Source organism: Solea senegalensis, linkage group LG7 (assembly GCF_019176455.1).
Source record: "Solea senegalensis isolate Sse05_10M linkage group LG7, IFAPA_SoseM_1, whole genome shotgun sequence".
NCBI classification, from domain to species: Eukaryota; Metazoa; Chordata; class Actinopteri; order Pleuronectiformes; family Soleidae; genus Solea; species Solea senegalensis.
The window spans coordinates 25618493-25639866 of record NC_058027.1 but is presented as its reverse complement, the minus strand read 5'-3'; the positions used below and the strand labels follow the sequence as shown (position 1 = coordinate 25639866).

Genomic DNA, 21374 nt, shown 5'->3' with positions numbered 1-21374 from the left:
TGGCGTAGAGTTTGCGTTCTTCTTCTCGCGTGTGTGCGTTTTTCGCCGTCGCCGTTTCCGCGCTCTAAAGTGCGGATTGGTGCGTCAACGACAACGACGACAGGGCCACATATTGGATGAATATCAGATTTGAAAATCAGATTTTCTGAGAAAGAAAAGGACATCTAAGTCACAGAAACACATCAACAACATAAATGATGTCTTATTTACATATTTTTTCTCCCAGGTTCCCTCTTTGTTTATTAAAACAGTATGACAAAAAAAAAAAGATGTTAATATATAAAAAGATGCTGGATTTATTGTCAGTTTTGCACTTTATTTAAAAATAACATCACATTCTGGACTTGTTTGGTCACGTTTTAGTAACACGTTTTAATTGTGGACTTCTGTTTTTACTTTTATTCTGGATTACCTCATTTCTTTTGTCAATTTTCCGTTCTACACTAGTTATCGAAGTGTTATTAAATCTTTCACATTCATTATTATCAAGCGACCTGACATGTTTCTCCTGGTGCTTTTACATGTTCAGGTGTTACATGTCACAGGTGCCTGACTCCAGCTGTTGAGCCGAGTGTAGAAAAGTGAGCTTTGGTGACTGCAGATGATCTTTAGATAACAGAAGATGACCTTTGAGAGCGGCTGAGAATATCAGTCTCCGCGGGGGCTTCTCTCCTCTTCTTGTCATGTCCTGACACTTTTCTTCTTCTTCTTCTTCTTCTCCTTCCTCCCCTTGCTCCCCTCGTCTGTTACTCTCGCCTCCTCTCTTTCTCTCTGGGTGTCTGGTGAGTGGAGTTTCTGTGAGTTGGCAGCCTGTATCTGATCCTGAGGTAATTTACTGGGAGCGATAAGGAAGTGGTGCACTGCACACAGTCTTTTTCGTTGCAGCGTATTCCGACAGGGCAATCTGAAGCCTGCGGAGACTAAATTGCTGGAAAATTTTGACCTTAAACGGAAGGGAAACACACGAGGATAATATAATACACACTCGGCAAAATAAGATGGAGTGGGTAAACAATCAGCGGTGACTGCGGGTTTAATTTTTAGTGACTTGTAAAATGAAGGTTTATTTTCTTGTTTGTTAAGATGCTTTTTCACCCTCATAGTGAGGAATTGGTGCTTATTTGCACTATTTTGATAGTCGGATTAATCCTGATTGATAATTGTGTTGTTGACCATATGGTGCGACGACTTTGACTCCTTTGCCTTTGCCAATACGAGCTCACATCTGCATACATGTGCATGCACATGGATTTCTACATGCATGCGTTGTGTTGAGTCCGCCCCACACACACACACACACACACACTGGTGCTGGCAGACCAGGGTCATTGCCTCAGGGATGTCGGGAGAGAAATGCATCTCTGCCGTGGGTTAGAAGAAATATGAAAGAGACCCTAAATCAAGACACAGAGCCCCATGAATCATGTCAGCAGCCGTGCTGAAGAAGAGGGATGGCGCCATCTGTAGCAGCATATGAATGGCTCACTGAGTCACAGTGTTGTTGACACAAGCCGGAGAAGTGTGAAGAGGTTGTGAAGAGCAGCGCCGCCGCCACCGCTCGCCACCGCTCGCCACCGCTCGCCACGCGGCCCTGAAAACCTGCTTCCAGTCCAAAAAAAAGACTCCGACCCAGCAGAACCCAAGTACGCCTCGCGTGTCACCCGTCACCCTGACGTTGTAGAGCATTGCGAGGAAACATCACACCGCACAGTGATTCAGAGTGTCTTCATCCAGAGATGTGAATACGTTTTAATGACGTGGTGCACGAGTGTCAAGCAGCAAGAGTGGCTTTTTCACTCGGCTCTACTTGACTCTCGGCGTCGGTCAGTAGATAAAAACATCAAATCCCATACGATCTTAAAATCCTATATGTATCGCACATGCGTCACTAAGCACAGACGGTAAAAATGTAAACAAAAGCATCAGCCAAAGCATTTTCGCTGAGTCATGTCTGGGCTGTTTATTTCGTCCTTCTTTGGCAGAAGAGTGTTTGTTACACAAGTGGATAATTGTGCCATTGAAATGACTCAGCACAACAGCTTCGTACGTTCATAAATGGTCTAAAATTAAATCGGTATCGGACACAAATAAGTGGTATCTTCCCATTACAAATGTTTTCATTTAAAAAAAATGGCATTTTTACTTTGAAAACTGTGGTTCCCAAAGAGTGGGTCGGGACCCACAAATGGGTCACGGGAGATTTTTTTTGGGGTCCCAAAAACAAATTTGCAGAATTTGCAGATAGTACCTCTATAACGTGGGCGGGGTCATCGCAGCACAATTGAATGAAACTAGATTATGGCCGTAATCTACATCCCTAGATAGTTTCGTCAAAATCTGTCTTTTACCTTTTTTAAATGATGTTGCTTCAAGACGAGACAAACAAACTTGTCCAAAAACATCCTGTGTTTGAGTTAATAATCCAGATTTACAGCCCTGGCCTTGTTTCACATGTATTGATTTCTACATTTGTCAATATTATGGTTTTGCTTTGCTCGTTGAATAATTACAGTACAATTAACCCTTGGGGTCAGGTGTGTTGACTCAGAATTAGTTGTGAAGCAAACAATTTTGCCCTCCAATATGAAATGGCAGTGTTTTGACATTTAAATTTCACTCACTGTAGTGCGAGTGAAATTCAAATCGTTAAAAGAACCTCGTGGCGGTGGCAAATTAGTCTCTTAGAGAAGGCGCTGAATTCTTAATCGCTTGCAGTGCCCAGCGGCGAGGGCATGTAGTTAAAGCACAGTAACAGGACAGATGATAATCACAAAACTTCACAACTGACCCCCCGAGGGCTCCTTCTCTAAATATTTCACCAAATAGGTTAACACATCAAACCATTTAGTCATATATAATCCACGCCGAGGGCATGGAGTGTTATTTACGGTGGTTGTGTTTATGTTTTTAATCTCACAAACCTGAGCTACTGCACATTTTAGTGTTACTGAAAAGATGTGGCGTTTCATCCTGGTCGATCTTTCTCGAACAAATCACAATCGTCTTCAGTCTGTTTGTTCAAGGCTGACAGTGGGAGGATGAACCTTCTGTAAAATCTATATCGTCACCGAGGAAAACACATCATAGTATGAGAAGACACACTTGGTGCTTCAAACAGACAAAACCAGTCCAAGCTAGACTTTAATTTTTGACATAAGCAGATTATTTTCATAATCAGTTGACTATTTTCTGGATGAATTGACGAGTTGTTTGGTCCGTAAAATGTTTCGCAAACTGTAAAAAAGTTGACGTTCTCAAATGTCTTACTTTGTCCACAAACCAATTTCACTCAGTTTTAATGATTTCTTTGTTGTATGGAGGTCCAAACCCAAACCTTGATTTGTGACACAAGACCAGGATCAATAATTCCCATAAATAAAGTCAACCTTAATGAAGTTTTCATGTGAACATGGGGCAACAAAAATCCAGTGCAGATTAATAATTAGTTCCAGTTCACTTTAAAAACAACACATGGCATTGTTTCATTCCTTTTAAGTTTTTCTTCATATCTGTCGTACATATTTTACAGCAATTCAAAACTGACTTAGGTGCAAATCGCCAAAATGGACGCCGAAATTCAAAATGACCAACTTCCTGTTGCGTTGAGACCATGGTTGCGGTCGACTTTTTTGTTTGTCTTGGTCGATAACATCTTCCGACAAAGTTTCGGTGGAACTCTGCCTCTGTTTTCACCTTAGGGGGCGCTATATATAGAGCCCCATGAGCAACGACCTAATTAAGAAACAGAAGATTAAAAACACATTTATTTCATTATATTTAAGTTCCTTTCACAGCCCACATGCAGTACCATCGTGGCTTGGGGATTAGAGCATTAGATGTCGCTAATTAACACATGCTGACTTTTCTTTAAAATTGTCTTTTAAAAAAGGACAATTGATAAATAAGTTGTGAGCACGACATCCATAAAAAAGCGCCAGTGTTTGCGTAATTTCTAGAGAAAGTCAAACAGCCTGAGCCTGAGGGAAGAGCACGTTGACTGATTTAGCGTCAGACGGGGAGAGATTGAGAGAAAGGCGTAGCCGCGATGGAACGTGGAGCGGGAAGAGGCGCGGCCCCGCAGCTGTCTTGCTCTTCTGTGGCCGGCCGCACAGAGACGAGTGTGGGGAGACGCCGCGTGGAAACATAAACACAGACAGATAAGGCCATCGGAGAGCGGAGGGAGAGATGCCGTGTGATCAGTCAACTATAAAATTGATTTAGAGCGAGCAGTTTTACTGTCTCTTAGAAAGATCTGTTATATGACACAGAAAGGAAAATGTTAAACAATCTGTATTTTATCTCTTTCGGCGAAGCCATACAAACACTAAATCTGTTTCTAGTTTATTGGCTACAACTAGCTGAAGCTAATCCTGCCTTCATGGTGTTTAGCCTGCTGTACCGAATAAATGTGTGTGTGTGTATTTACCCTATCTTACCTCAGTTGCTCTCCTGTGGCCACAGGCGCTGTTATTTACTGTACATCACTATCTAAAAAAACAATCTCTGATCAAAGCGAGTCCCCATGGTTTTTATACAACAGCATCTGGAAACAGAGCAGCTCAAACAGACTGATTTAGAAATTATGCCTGTAAGATTAAGGCCTTGGTTTTACACGTCGCGCATCCATGTGTTTTTATTTACGAAAATGGGATATATCGCGGAGCAAAATAACACGCAACGGCCAGCTATTTTTCTCGCGAAACCCACGCGGGACTGAGGCAGAAAAGGCTCCGCTGTTGCGTATGCGCTGTCAATCAAAAACTATCCTCCAGTCATCACGCAGAAGCCCAGCGTCCGTGCCCGCCCGCTGCTCCTTCGACCCCCAGAGAAGCTGAGCTTCTGTGGGAGTGACGTTTTCAATCGTCAAGCTCACCGATTCCGCTACGGGAATACGAAAATCACGTAAACGGCTGATTGCGGACAAAGCGAGTGGCGCGTTCTAGCGCTCGTGTTAGTATTGAAATGTTAAACACAACACAGTGACATTTTAGAGGCAGCTGAGTTCTTCTCCCACAGTCCATAAACATGCAGATGTGGGGATTAGACTAATTGGACATGTCTCTATGTGTCCCTGTGTTGGACTGGCGACCTGTCCAGGGTGTACTTTTCGCCCTATGTCAGCTGGGATTGACATCCAATCTAAGCTTACATCAGATAAGTTAAGTTATCTTTGTTCTGTCCACTGTATTTACAGTAGGTTTTTTTTCCTTCTGTCGTGTCTATGAAAACAAAGCAGCCACTGTGTAATTCCGTGTATTGATATTTCTCCCGTCTTGGAGGAAAGAACATTTCCACCCACACGTCCTGTGGAGAGTTCTTTTCTCTACACTTGTTAACCTTCGGGCGACGACTGTCATTCTTTCAAAAACTTTTGTGACAAACACACTTCAAAGTCTGAAAGACGCCTCAGATTCACCTCAAATCACCATTAATGGTGTTTTTCAGCTGTCATTCACCTTGGAGCTTTCAAGGCTTTTTTTGGGATCTTTATGAGCAGCTTTACCATTAGAAGTCACTTTTTTTCTTTCCCCCTTTAAGCTGCTGCTGCAGCAAGAAGAAGAATGAGGGTGGGAGCAAATATCCACAGATGCTTTCACAGGGGTGATTAGCTTGTTGGTATAGTTTGCTCCCTTTTGCCAGTGTGTTGTTTATTGCTGTGTAACTAATGCTGTGGATCTGCTCCTGTGGATCTGCAACAGAACCTTATTTTAAGTTTGGACCATGGAATGACCCTGGATGATCTACTAAAGGATCTCAGGTTCCATTTAGGTTCATCGGAGTCCAGCTAAATATTCTGAAAATAGATCCTCCACAAGCCTTATAAGTAATAATTTAAACTTTAAGATGGAATCTAAAATGTACTGGAGGACGGTGAAGTGAATTTTAAAATCAGAGAAATGTTCTCCCTCGTGTTGAACCTGCAGGCGACGACTCAGCATTTCGAATGAGCTGTAACTCATTGATGTTTTGTTGGGACAGAGAAGCAGGAAAAGAGAGCACTACAGTAATCTAACCTGGACGAAATGAATGCATGAATTACTGTTTGTGAGTTAATGGCAGATAAGAGGAGGGGAATAACAACATGTATTATTTAAAGAGGATCTTTCTCTGGTTATCCATCCCAAAGTCTCTTCCTTTGCTGCTTTGTCACTTAATATAACGTCAGCAGGGACCTTTCTTTCACTTTTAATATTTCAACTACATTCTATAGTTGATAGCTAAAGTAAAACATTTTAATTGCATGATTTTTAACTAACGTTTAAGAACTACTCTCGTTGTGGCTGCTGAGATGCAGAGCATCCACCATGCCAGAGGGGGGAGCTGTGTATCTGAGAGCTGGCCTATCTATTACATCACTTCCAGGTACCTGGCCAATCACAGGACAGTAGGAAAGCTCTCGTTGGCTGGCCAATCACAACACAGTCCACGTTCTGGGGGTGTGGTTTTGGTCTGAAACAGCGCGGCTGACGAGAGCGTCAGTGAGGAGATATTTTGATCGGCTCGTTTGCAGCGATTAGGAGGTTTTTAACCATGAAAACAAGTTCATATATGTAAGTAGACCTCCATACCTAACATATATGTGTGATACAAGCATTCTATGTCGCCTTTAAAGAGACCAAGCACGACGAGAACATAAACAAAAGTAAAGCAATTAAATACAAGGTTTATAGGTGTCAAATGATAACCATATAAAGGTCAGGATAATGATTACATGTAAATTAATAAAAGACGATGTCAAAGGTGAATAACGGTGTGTTCCATTTAAAGTACAGTATATTTATCTAAATAAAAGCTCAGATTTTCTCCCATGAAAACCAATTCATAAACAAAACAACAAAGTTTTCCTTTATATTCTCGTGTGGGATTTGAGGGTTAAAGTGCAAATAATTCCTTTATTATAATTATTATACTATAATAATAATAATAATAATAATCATTGATAATTATTATATTGTTTTACACAAGAAGCAGGTCAGGGTGAACCGTGTTTCTGACATTTTTCTGCAAGTTCATTCGCCTCTGAAGTATTTGTGAGGAGAGGAAAATCCTCATTTTGAATTTGATCATCGGCATTGGACCGAGAGCCAAAAACAAGGTAAAATCTGCAGGATATTTATCTTTGCTCTGCAGTAAAATAAAACTTTCAGACAGATGGTAATGATACAGTATTTATGCGCTGTAAAGAACATTATTTTGGATGCGAGCCTGTTGATCGCTGATAAAAGATAAAAGCTCTGATGAGTCTTTTATTGTCTGCCCCGGCTCGTGCCACATCTGTTTAAACCCGAAACATTACAGCTCTGCGAGGGCATTAAACATCCTTTAAAATTCCATCTTTCGGTGACCATCTGCTTTTACGACGCCATCGCACTTCTACCTCCGATAGCCAACTTTTCCATTTGTCCTTATTACCGTCCATAAAACTCACATATTTAAGAGATGTTATAAAAGTCCCCCACCGCAATTTGGGGACCTCTGATATCTATCCGGCATTAACAACAGGCGCGATGCTCGCACTGAGCCACTTAGCATTGCCGGGGAAAATTATCGGCACACTATAATGTACTCTTTACAACCCCCGAATAATGGATTTCCCGCGCGTGTGAGGTAAGTGTTGTTTTGGGCGTCGGGGGGTCGAGTGAAGTGCTCGCCCATATGCTGCCACTTGATTATGTAAATGTATTTAAAATATTGGAAGAATGCCGTTTGTGCACAGTTTGCCCTGGATGGAATCGCTGCGCTGCAGTTGTACGGAGGTTATGGCAACAACACGAGTGTCATTAAACCTCAACACGCAGCCGCCGGTGTTCATTCATTACGTGCAGCGTTTAAAGAGCAGGTGCATAATAGGAATTTCCTCGTCGACTTTGATACCACCCCCCACCTGTTTAACACCCAAGTGCACTGGTGCCGCGTTGCTTGTTTACGGAGAGAACTGTTAAATAAATGAATGCGTGTATTGATTTAAACCTTGTAATTTCAGCGTACAGTTTGTTCTACAAGCTCGAGCGCGGGGGGTTTTGGGCCTTTAAAGAGCTTGTGTTGTATAATTTCCACCAACAACAACGACAAGTCACGAATAAACAAGCGCCGCGTTCCCACTTTACACAGACTTGTTAATCGAATTGATTTTTAAACTGTCCACCTCCTGAGAAGTATGTTCATAGTAATACATTTTAATTTTCTTTGTCAAATACAGATAAAGAAAAAAAAAAGTCTCACTAATTTCCAAGTCGGGGAACTTTCAAAATCAAAGTATAACTTATTTTTGTCTCCATGGGTTCATTATTTTTGGAACCAACAGTTCTAACAAGACACAAAGCGATGGATCTTACAACAACATGCTCAGGAGTTTAAGTACTTTAATGTTCACGGAACAAACACTTAACACTTAAGCCTCAAAATGTTCGCTTGTTTTAAGCGTAAAAGAGCCATAAAATGTCCTGTGACTAACTGCTTTTGCCCATTTTTCCAGAATAACTGAATATATAGCAGTTATTATTACAATTTCCTGCATGTTAAAATAGTGAATTAACAATTTAAAAAGTTTTAGAATAAAAAAACACTGTAGTTTTACACAGAACACCAGATCTTGTGTGTTAGTACATATTTAAAATGACCGATTTGTCGTGTCGCCTGTGATACGCTCGGCGTTAAAGGGTTAAACGTGTCAAAATGAGGTATTTGGAACACGGACACAGGGACGAGGGACAAAGACACTTAAAAAAAAAAAAGAAAAGCTCACCTAATAAAATCTTATAGAAGGAAGACAATAAAATAAAAGTTTATTAGCCACTCACTCTCCTGCACCAAAGTCCATAGAGAAAACCATGGATTTTAACTTGCAGGTTCCACACAAGCTGCTGCTCCTGTGCTGCATTGTTTGGTAAATTTATGTCACTAATCTTAATCCGAGTGAAGGATTTCAAACACAGAAGTCACAAAAATGACACCTTTGAACTTCCTGATGGAGGCAGCAGTGGATCAACCTCTCTGTGAACTCTGTGGCCGTGAAATCGCTGCGTTTCTTTATGGACACTGGTGCAGGGTAAGAGAAGGAGAGAGGAACTATCCCTGTGACACAGGGCCGGCTCTACCTAATTTTGTGCCCTAGGCGAGATTGTGTGTGTGTGTCCACGAGCGTGTGTGTCGCGCTCAAAAGTGACTGTATACTAGTCACTAGTCGCCTCGCGGCGCCCCTCCAGCAGATGGCGCTCTAGGCGACCGCCTATATCGCCTATGCCAAGAGCCGGCCCTGCTGTGACATAATCTAACATTTTATATAGGACATTAATCCAGTGTGTCAAATTAATGAACTCAAAACACATAATCATGTTTAATTACCATTGAGTGGGCGGATTTTGTAGGGAAAACACACAGAATCAAATATTCTGTTGATAAACAGCATTTCATGTAACCCTTACATTTACTGTTAGTGACGGCAACTGTTGAATTTGGTTATTTTGATTTAAATAAATGTACGTATTTCACCGTATAGCAGATTTTGGAGCCTCCTGCTGTACCACACGGACTCGACATAAACAAAAGTCAAATTCAGCTTAAACTTCTTGGTATACAAAGTTAGCACATTCTCCCAGAGCTTTGCAAACCTGCAGGAGCTTCTTAATGATTCCACAATGTTTCTCTCTCCCCCGTCTCTTCATGTGACCAAACCACCAGCGTCTTAGTATAACAGCCAGGATCCCCGCCACAAAATGCCCATTACCCACCCAGCAGCTGCCAGACCGCATTAATTACCGCTGCCGCCGTGTTCAAACAGCTCTGTTCGGCTAATTCCGCCGTCTCTCGCTGACACAAGTCAATACAACTTCAAGGATCAGGGCTTCCTAGTAATTGGAACAAACATGGCAGCGGTGATATTTGGAGCTAAAGCTTCGCCAGAGGCTATGTGGAGTTGTGTCGTATTATCCTCTTTGTCACAGCTCTCAGTGAAGGTACACAGTCCTGGATACACATGTCGGCAAACATTGTAATCCTGATTAGGATAATCTTTCATCAACATACTTGTGCACAGAGTTTTCTCGGTCAATTGACGTGACATTAGCAAAAGTCGGGGGGTTCGACTGTACACGCCGCGGATTGTACTGCGGTGGTTTGATTTGATTACAGTGTCACTGTGTTTTGTTTCTTTTTTTATCACCACACTAACGCTGGGTTATTGCAGCGAGCAGATGTTCGTTTGAAGCGCCGCCCGCGTGCCGGTTTTTAACGCGCCGCGTCGCATATGTCCCACTGTCTCGCCTGGGAGAATGTTCCGTCCCCCGGAATGGAAGCGAACGGGCGCCTTTGAAGTCGCTTTGACCCGTCTTTGTGCGGCGCGCTGAGCCTGAAGGTGCGTTTCGTCACTGACAACACCGAGGCAGGTACTGTATTGCCTTCTGGCCTACAGTACTCACCGCTTTGTTTCTCACTCAGCCGACCGTGACCGGTGTGCATGGTCAACCGCCTCCTTTATCTCACGAGCCACTACACTCCTCCTTCCACAGCGTTCTGATGAAGGTTAGGCAAGGTTAGACTTTGTTTTCCACAATGTGGGAAACTGGGTTACATAAAGTACAAATACAAAAACTTGAGGTCAAAATTGCCTCTTTTTTTTTGGTTCATTTTTAACTAAGTGTACAGTCACAGGAATGTGTGAATTGCCTTTTTCATTATGACAGAATGAGCCTTCTCATTTAAGTAGTATTACGCAACGGTTTGTGCACATGTAGTTGTTACGGTAATTTCACTCACGCCGGAGAATCAGCATCTTGTCACCAGAGAGGAGAGAGTTGGAAAAAACGCCTGTACATAGTTTCCATTTTTTTAGGCTGTTTTTGGACATTGAGACAAAAACTCAAACAAATGTTATTTTAAATGTGTTTTATACTGTTTACATTTCAAATTTAACACACGGAATCTGGTGTTCATGTACAACTACAACTTATTCTGGAAGAATAAGCAAATGCACTTCATTACAGAACATTTTCTGGCATGTTTATGGTTAAAATAAGCAAAAACATTTAAAAAAAGACAGACAATTTGGGGCTTAAGGGGTTAAAGTATTATTATACTGTCAATGATAAAAGTTCTACAGTAATTGCATATTGTGTGTGCATAGTCCGATTACTCCTGCATATATACTCTTAGTCAGACTGGAGTTGGACTCAGTTAAGGTCAACAGGAAACTGATTCAATACGTCACCTACGGAGGCGGAGTCAGACATACTTTTAGTTGGACTACTGCCTTAGCTAGCTGTTTTCTTTTTTAAATAAGTGTACGATCACATGACTGTGTGAATTGTTGTTTCTCATGAGGCTTTTATATTTATATTGGATTAGCTCAACAGCAGTGACCATTATTTTTGGGTCACTGTGTTGTTAGAATATCCCAAAATGGTCAAAGTAAACAACGCTAACTGAAGGCTACACACAGAATAGAGAATAGTGAGTTGAATTTTCATATAATAAACACATACATTCTACTCCAGAGAACTTTTTTTGGTCTGGAAACAGTGACACAGTTACATGCGTTCACTTGCTGATTGTCAATGCACATAAATATACCAGTGTTCGCCAAAAGGCAAATATTTATCTGAAGTCCATGGACCTAAAAAAGCAATGTAAGAATAAAGTACATTACTAGACTAAATAAGCAATTTAGATCAGACATTAATAATAAAAAAAAATGCCGTATTAATCATTTTATCGTTGTTGCCTCTGGTTAATAGTACTTTCTGAAACTATTCTGCAAACACCTGCAATGACCACGTGATTTACATATTTCACTGGATTAGTATAAAGGCAGATTATTATTCTGATGTGGAACACTTCTTAGAAACACATCATTGGCAGTTACATCGATGGAGGCAGTGTTGATTTTTAAGCAGCTGTAATCACGATTTTCTTTTTTCTAATGACAGAATGTGAAGGGGATTCACCTGTTTCACTGTCTGACAGCTCTCTCCTCTCACTGTTCTTGCTCACTTTGAAGTGAGGCGACAGCAGCAGCAGCACTGTTGTTGTTCTTTTGGCCAAAATAACTCCAAAAAGCCACTGTGTCCCTATCTGCCCTTCCACCGAGTACCAGATGGACACGGTTAGTGTCTCGCTGCTGAAGAAAGTGGAGCATTTAGTGTCAATGAAAGCCAGACATTTTGCCCCCAGGAGTTGGTATAAAACAAAAACAGAGCTGGAAGGGAAAGTGGTGTGGGTTAACACATCGTTAATTTAAAGTTACAGTCTGTAATCTTTGGTGATGTTTGCCTCTGTTTGGTGTTCGTGAACAGAAAGAATGTAACGTTGGTCCTTCATCTGAAAACAGGCTCTGTCAAGCAAAACTATCAGACCTGGGTAAAGTTTTCGTGGGCGCTTTTTTGTGTTTTAATATTGATAAGAAATGGAGGTTGTAAAAAGAACACATTTTGAATATACAGTAGAGTAGTAGTAGTAGTAGTAGTAGTATACAGTCGTCTCGCTTTACTAGCGCAATGTTGCCGCTGCTGCTGCATCCGTCTGTCTTGACATGAAACAAGTCACTTCCTGTGTGCAGTGTGGGATCTTAACTGTGTTATACTGAGGAGCACTGTAGTTATTACGAATAATATTACGAATAAAATCGAAATATTATTAGGAAAAAAGTTGTAATCTTTTGAGAATAAAGTCGTAATCTTTGGAGAATAAATCATTATCGTATGAGAATAAAGTCGTAATCTTTCCAGAATAAAGTCGTAATCTTTCCAGAATATTATGAGAATAAAGTCGTAATTTAAAGTAAATAAAGTGCATGTGGAAGACACGATGTCATGGAAAAGCTCCATATATCAGCATGGTTTGAATGTATCAGACATTGTTTATGTTTCACACTAGAGCTTTCAGGTCATTTTACTTTTAATGTTCTGATATTATAACTATTATGATGAAGTATTTGTTTTACAGCTAGTCTATAATTGTGTGTGTGTGTGTGTGTAGGTTATTATTTATTGCACTGAATAAACACAGTAACTCCATGAGCCACAGCTGTGGCAGAAACTTTGGTGGATGAGTCACTTTTACTGTCCCCTCGACACTTGATTTTATAACTTTTTTTATTTTCTGTGTTTGGCTGCAATCACAGTGATTTCTTTCTTTCTTTCCTTCTTTCTTTCTTTTTGTCAGATTTTTTTGTAAGATTTAGTTTTTAATCTCTTCATTTGATTGCGCGCCCTCAAACGTTCCCGGTTCCCACAGAGTTCTAATCGGAAACACGCGCAGATAAGATAAAGCTTTGGAGACAAAAAAATATGACATGTAGAAAACATCACGTGCCGCGCGGTGGCTCGGATGGAGCCACGTCGGAGCCTCCTGTGCTTCTGACAGAATTGCCTTTAGGTTCCAATCCTGCCGCGTCCTGAAGTGGAGGAATGAGGCGGAGGAGGCCCCGGGATTGCTTTGCTCGCGATGCGAAGGTCTTGCACTCACAGATAAACACAGCTGAATGAGATGGGGATAAGAGCCAAGAATAAAATGAATTTTTTAATCTCACTCTGAACATCCGCGTGAGCAGAGATGAGATGCAAACCAAGCGTCCCTTTGGGGAGAAGGTTATAGATTATAGGATCCTGCTGCCGGTCCACAGGCAATCATTCAGCTGTTTCATATCCTCTTTTAGTTTGTGCTTGATGCGACCATATGCTTTTTCACTCAACCTGGAGAATATATGATGACTATGATCAATGTTTTCTATCTATGACACCTTTTAAGAAGCGGACCCTTATTTTCTGCCTCCCGAGAGTCTTTGATGCTGCTCTAGCCAAAGCGGCACCGTGTGCATGTGTTTCAGGTTATGGATCCCAGTAGCAAAATGAATTTAAGAGCAGCTGCATCTATATATGTATGTGTTAGTGTTGGTGTGTGTGTGCATGGATACATATGGCGTTTTATCTGTAACTGCATCTAAATCCGTGCAGTTGTCTTCAGCAGGAAGACAGGGTTTCACATGTTCACGCATTCTCTGAGCAGATTGTTGAAAGCGTTAAGACTTAAGTCAGTACATCGATAGCCCAGACTTTGTTTTCTTTGAACCTTTCGCAAGTCGTAGTATTATGAGAATAAAGTTGTAATGTTATGAAAATAAAATCGTAATCTTTCGATAATAAAGTCGTAATCTTTCGAGAATAAAGGCGTAAACTTTCGAGAATACATTTGTAATGTTATGTAAATAAAATTGTAATCTTTCGATAATAAAGTCGTAATCTTTCGATAATAAAGTCGTAATCTTTCGAGAATAAAGTCATAATCATTCGAGAATAAATTTGTAATGTTATGAAAATAAAATCGTAATCTTTCAATAATTAAGTCGTAATCTTTTGAGAATAAAGTCGTAATCTTTCGAGAATAAAGTCGTAATCTTTCGAGAATACATTTGTAATGTTATGAAAATAAAATCGTAATCTTCAATAATTAAGTCGAATCTTTTTAATAAAGTAATCTTTCGAGAATACATTTGTAAATAAAGTGAAAATAAAATCGTAATCTTTCAATAATTAAGTCGTAATCTCTCAATAATAAAAGTCAATCTTTTCGAGAATAAAGGCGAATTCGAGAATACATTTGTAATGTTATGTAAATAAAATTGTAATCTTTCGATAATAAAGTCGTAATCTTTCGATAATAAAGTCGTAATCTTTTCGAGAATAAAGTCATAATCATTCGAGAATAAATTTGTAATGTTATGAAAATAAAATCGTAATCTTTCAATAATTGTGTAATCTTTTGAGAATAAAGTCGTAATCTTTCGAGAATAAAGTAATCTTTCGAGAATACATTTGTAATGTTATGAAAATAAAATCGTAATCTTTCAATAATTAAGTCGTAATCTTTTGAGAATAAAGTCGTAATCTTTCGAGAATACATTTGTAATGTTATGAAAATAAAATCGTAATCTTTCAATAATTAAGTCGTAATCTCTCAATAATAAAGTCGTAATCTTTCGAGAATAAAGTCGTAATCTTTCGAGAATAAAGTCATAATCATTCGAGAATAAATTTGTAATGTTATGAAAATAAAATCGTAATCTTTCAATAATTAAGTCGTAATCTTTTGAGAATAAAGTCGTAATCTTTTGAGAATAAAGTCGTAATCTTTCGAGAATAAAGTCGTAATCTTTCGAGAATACATTTGTAATGTTATGAAAATAAAATCGTAATCTTTCAATAATTAAGTCGTAATCTTTTGAGAATAAAGTCGTAATCTTTCGAGAATAAATTTGTATTGTTATGAAAATAAAATCGTAATCTTTCGATAATGAAGTCGTAATCTTATGAGAATAAAGTTGTAAATGTATGAGAATGAAGTCGTCATCTTTCAAGAATAAAGTCGTAATCTTTCGAGAATAAAGTTGTAATGTTATAAGGAAAGAAGTCGCCATTTTATGAGAATAAAGTCTTAATCTTATGAGAATAAAGTCGTAAATTTATGAGAATAAAGTCGTCATCTTTCAAGAATAAAATCGTAATCTTCCGAGAATAAAGTCATAATATTTCAAGAATAAAGTTGTAATCTTATGAGAATAATGTTGCAATCTTTCGAGAATAAAATCGTAATCTTATGAAAATGAAGTGGTCATTTTGTGAGAATAAATCAATCTTAAATCAACGCGATTGATGACAATGTGATTTATCATGGTTCATTTTTAGTGGAAAAAAACTATATAAAAAGACAGAAGAGCTTGTGAGTCATCGGTGGGAAACTGAAAAGAAATATGAAGTAATATTGATACAAAAAAATTCAACAACCCTACAATACAATATTGTTTGGCGTTCATCATATTTTCATAAAGTTGCGTGGCCGACTGTACACATTTTCACTGTGTTTTCATTTAACTGTGCACAGATGGCTCTGATGTAATCTCCTAAATCTGTTATTAATCACACTGTACAGAGAGGAGGAAACCGACTGAAGTAAAGGTCACGGAGAGGTGGAGTCTGTCCTATTTGTCACATGGCGTGGCCTCTCATGGTACCTGAAGGCAACACATGAGCTTGTCAAAGGCTGAAAAAGCACAGGACGTTTACCTTTGCCACCGGGTTTTCTACCCTTTTATATTTTTTAACGGGCGGACCTTTTACAATTTATAGTAGTGTCAGACCCAACAGGGACTGTCGTCCTTCCAGTTTATACACAATCTCAATCTCAGCAGGTGTGTCCGGGGATTAAAGAGAGCCGGAGGCGGCCGGATCACACTTACAGTACACATGGATCAGCCCCAGACACGTCAGCATTCAGCCGACGGCGTCGACTGCACCGAGCAAACCAACGCGCTTTCGCTCTCACATTCTGATCGATCAGTGGGTTTCAGTTGCACTCGATGGCCCCAAGTTGTTTTTTTTTTTGGGTAATTGTGTCACGCCGGAGAATGTGAGCCGCTGTTGATAGGTTTTGCCGACACGCTCGCGCCACAGATTGATTCTTTTAATCGACATCTGATATTGAGATAGATCATAAAAGCAAATTAAATGATACAAATCACACACACACGCACACCCCCAAAACAAAACGATATGCATCTTTCACTCAACTTTTAACAAACGCAACTCTTGAGCATCTGTTCGTCAAAATGACCGGAGCGCTGTCTGCTAATTACAGGCAGATTTTAAATGTTCTTTTTAAATATTTGATTTTGCGTGGCTGCGAGGAGGGAGAAGAAAGACGAGGAGGACACGCGCACACGCACACGCGCACGGCCACAAAGTGCCTCGTATCAGAAAACTAAATAGGCAAAAGCAGAGGAACCACTGATAAAAAGTAACACAATAAAAGACAAGGAGTGCTGTATTTTTTCCCCCCAAAATATTAATCACATTAAGGCGCTCTGATTAGCAGGAAATCTACATGAAAATGACATCTGGAGGACCCAGACAACCTGACTGACTTTTAAATAAATTAGGCACACATGCTTCCTCAACATTATTTATTCATAAGACTTCTTTTTTCTGTTTTCTTCTCTGACCTTGATTGCTGGAAGAGCTCACATCCCGTCAGTGCTCCAAAATTAACGGAAAGTCCTTTTCAGCCTCTGATTGTTTTTCTTTGAATTCTCTCCTTCACGTATTTTACAGAGAATTAAAACGTTGCTTTCTCTGCGTCGTAAGCAAAGTGCGGACATGTTTGCGCGTGGACAACGCCAAGTATGACGGCTCACACATAGCGTTAAAGGCGCAGTGTGTAAGATGAGTGCTATTTCGTCGGAATCTTTCGAGAATAAATTTGTTATATTATGAGAATCAAATTTGAATATTATGAGAATAAAGTTGTAATAGAATTTAAAGTAAAGTCAGAACTTTCAGCCATGAGTGACTTTACCTTGAACAGCTATAGTTTTGAAGATGAAATGATTCACTGGCGATTGAGATGTAAGCGAGCGGCGCGGCGCTTTGTCACCGCAGTCTGTCTGCCGTGAAACAAAGCAGCGACGAGCCCTTGAGTTGAAGTGAAGCCCATTACCCAGGTATAAAAACAATGAAGTGCTTTAAAACATGGATTAATGCCGCGCGATGAAACGCCGGGGGCACAAATCATGAATGAGTTTTTTTGTCTGCTGTAAACACCGCTCGGCGTGTGCGGCTTCATATTTTCATTTAAGAGACAACATAACAGCCTTGATATACGGCTTAATATAAAACACACACACACATTCACACACTCATGTTTCTCCCATAATACTTCAGCTCCCAGGATCCTGTACTGTACGTCTATAGCATCGCCCTCTATGAACATGAGTGAGCTTGTTGTATTGATCATTTCACAGAAAGAAGAAGTGTTAAATATGCTTTTCACACACGTCACTGTAACACGTTTGTCTGTCCATATAACTATGTGTGTATGTGTATATATATACAGTATATATAAAAAGTCTGGATATAAAATGAAACGTATTGTCACTTGCGGTTTCCACTGTATACTGTATAATGTATAGATATATATATATATATATATATATATATATATATATATATATATATATATATATATCTGTGTATATATAAACAGATATATATATATAGATATATATATATCTATATATATATTTAGACTTTCCCTCTCTCTATATAAATTCAGAATTTCTTTATATAAATATATATTCAGACTTTATATATATATATTCAGACTTTCTTTATATAAATATATATTCAGACTTTATATATATATTTAGAATTTCTTTATATAAATATATATTCAGACTTTCTTTATATATGTTTATATGTACATATGTGTATATATAGACAGATGTGTCTATATATATAATATATATATACACACACATACATACATATATGTATACATATATGTATATATGTGTGTGTATATATACATATATATTCATAAGTTACACACTGCAGCTTTAAAGCACCAAGCAGTCTGTCATAGTTTTAATTAATCGACGGCGAATAAACTTATAATTCTAGTTTTTATCCTAATGTGAAAATAATTAACTGTAACTGCACATTTTTAAGTAAATGCTTAAATATAAATAAATACATTAACCACAGTGGGGTAGATGTTTTAATTGAGCATTGAGTGTTAATTTATATCTTTCTGTGTTTTCTGACATACTACACAGATCATTGTTTTTATTCATATTTATGTTTCTCTTTGGTAAATAATGGCGCTCTACTGTTTTCACAGCTACACCCTCCGCGTGGTCGGCAACGGTATCAAAGCTCAGAGCGCCAACCCCGAGGTCAAAGTGAAGGAGGCGGACCCTGTGATCAATCAGATTATTGACAAACTCAAACACGTCAATCAGGTGCGCCTGTTCATGTCTCCTTTGATAATCTGTGTCTGTTGCACGTTCATATCTCATGTAAATAGAAAATCTGGCCTTAAACTGAAACCCTGCATATATGAACCAAATCAATCACTACACACTTACAAACCCATCTGATCTCGAATGTGCGTCTTCATATTTACAGAATTCAAAATCAATGCAGCGTTTTCTTTTTTCTTTTTTCTGTTTTCTTTTTTTTTTTTTAATCCCTTGGCCTGCTTTGGCGCACTTTTGTGCTGCTGTGGCACCTTTCGCCGCTGTTTATCTCTCGAGGATAATGAGATTAGGGCAGTTTACGGGAGCACTTTCTCTGCTGGAGTTTCGGGAACAGCTGCTGCTGCTGCTGCTGCTGCTGCAGTGAAACAGCAGCAGCAGCAGCAGCAGCTTTGTGTCTCTGTCGCTTTGGTTTCCCAAGTGAAGGCCGGGTCATCTCTCTTGACCTTGTGCTGACACGCCCCTCCCTGACTAATTCACACCATCTGTGGGATGTCAGAACACATAAATCTATATCATAACCATCTGCCTCATTGACATTCACTGTGAATACGTGTTTCTCTCTCTCTCTTCCTCCACGTGTGTGTGGGTGTGCTTTTACATCTTGGAAACAATTTTTCACATCATCAAAATCACAATCCATAATCTAAACATCTGTATTTTAGCATTTCTGAGGGTCCAGACAGGCACCGACAGAAGATTCTGACACTGAGTGCAGCACGTGGTTATAGGATCACAGCGACATCGCTACGTAACGTGTATTCTTTACTCGTTTTGCTTCTCGTGCTTCGGTGCATCTGAGATGACGATGTTTGAAACGCAGCACGTCCTTTGATACCTGGGCCAGAGAAGTAGATCAAGCTGGTCTTTGTTTACGCTGGAAAAAAAGAAGCTTTGAACCTCCGTAATCCAGACAAAGCTCCTGAAGCAGTGGCTGATGGAGGCGACGCACACGGACTCACAAGTTTTTTTTTTAACCCTTAGAACACGGGTACCCAAATGTTTAAATGCACTTTTGTAAGTCGCTTTGGATAAAAGCGTCTGCTAAATGACATGTAATGTAATGTAATGTAATGGATATAATACAGAACATACAGAGGCTGACATAGAGCGTCTTATATCCTTTTTTTTTCCCCAGCACAATCTGATGGAAAAAAAAGGTCATTTTCACCAGCTATATAAACACACGTGTGCATAAAGTACTCAAAATGTTTAAAATCGGATTTAATTTGTAAAATTTGGCTCGTTTTATGAACAAAAATAAAAGAAAAATGGTCTAATTGCGTGATTACTGCACAATTATTGATTAATTAAAAATGCGATATAAAATGAATCATAACTTTGACTCAACAACACATAAGAAGACACTTTTTTATAAAGCCTGAATATGTGACCTATCAACACACACACACACACCACACACCAGGATGTCCATATAAGGAGTTGTTGTTGCCTGATTCTTCCTTGAACGACTGTGACTCGATGTGCAGGAAAGAATCAATAACTAGAAATGAAAGAAACAAACTAAACAGACGCTGTAACCCGTTATTTTATTGTCCTCGCGTTAATGCCGTGGAATATAATGTGCGTTAATTAGACGCCTCACAAAAGAACACGGCACTAGTTTATTTTTTCCAATTATTTTCCGTCAACATCAGCACACAGAGACCACTAATCTCTCTCTCTCTCTCTAAAATCACACACATTCTCGACCTGTTTGATAATCCAAATATAATTTGTTCTGACAAATAGGATTATAAACGCGATCATGAAAAGGAAAAACTCCAGAGAATACCAAACAAAAGATGGTGCTAATTAATCTCTGTTTAAAGTGAAAGAAAGAACAACATCAGTGCTTACTATTATATGTATATATACATATATTTATAACACAACAGCATGTGGTGCAGTCTGTTTTTGTGTGTCTGTGATTGCAGAGACACAAATTCCGTGATTAATGATCAAAAACAAACAATATTAATCCTATAAAATGATTTCACAATGTTATGGAATTAGATTTGTGTCAACATTACATCACACATTACATTGTAACACTTTATGAATTGAGCAACCACAAAATCAAATGTAAATGTAATAATTGTGATAATTAGATTTTGTCAAATACTGTATATTAAAGGTGACATAGAATGCTTAGTTATGGAGGTCTACTTACATATATTAAATTGTTTTCATGGTTAAAAACCTCCTAATCGCTGCAAACGAGCCGATCAAAATATCTCCTCACTGATGCTCTTGTCAGCCGTGCTGTTTCAGACCAAAACCAGAATAATAATAATAATAATAAGAACAATAACATTGACGATAAATCCCCGGTAAGTTGCTACTTCCTAATTCCCGTGGTCAGAATCCCAAACAACGGCAAAAGAGTCGGACACTACACAAAATCTAATCAAATCTAATTCCGTACCACGTCACATGAATGGAGCGTAAGCTGAAGCCACACTAGATGAGTCCTTGTAACCTGTCACGATTCATTCACAGTGATAGCGACTGCTCGTCACAATCACGTTACGTGTTTTTTTGGCAGGAAGCTCTCGGAGACGTCTGCCAC

At 39.2% G+C, this 21374-nt stretch overlaps 1 protein-coding gene across 1 annotated transcript in view; it reads left to right on the top strand.

Moving 5' to 3' along the window:
• Window positions 1-21374, top strand: part of gpc5a (glypican 5a) — a 145883-nt gene that overhangs the window by 50377 nt on the left and 74132 nt on the right. Inside the window, exon 7 of the mRNA XM_044029464.1 lies at window positions 18667-18787. Within this exon, the coding sequence (XP_043885399.1) occupies window positions 18667-18787 (121 nt within the window). The remainder of the gene's footprint in view (window positions 1-18666; window positions 18788-21374) is intronic.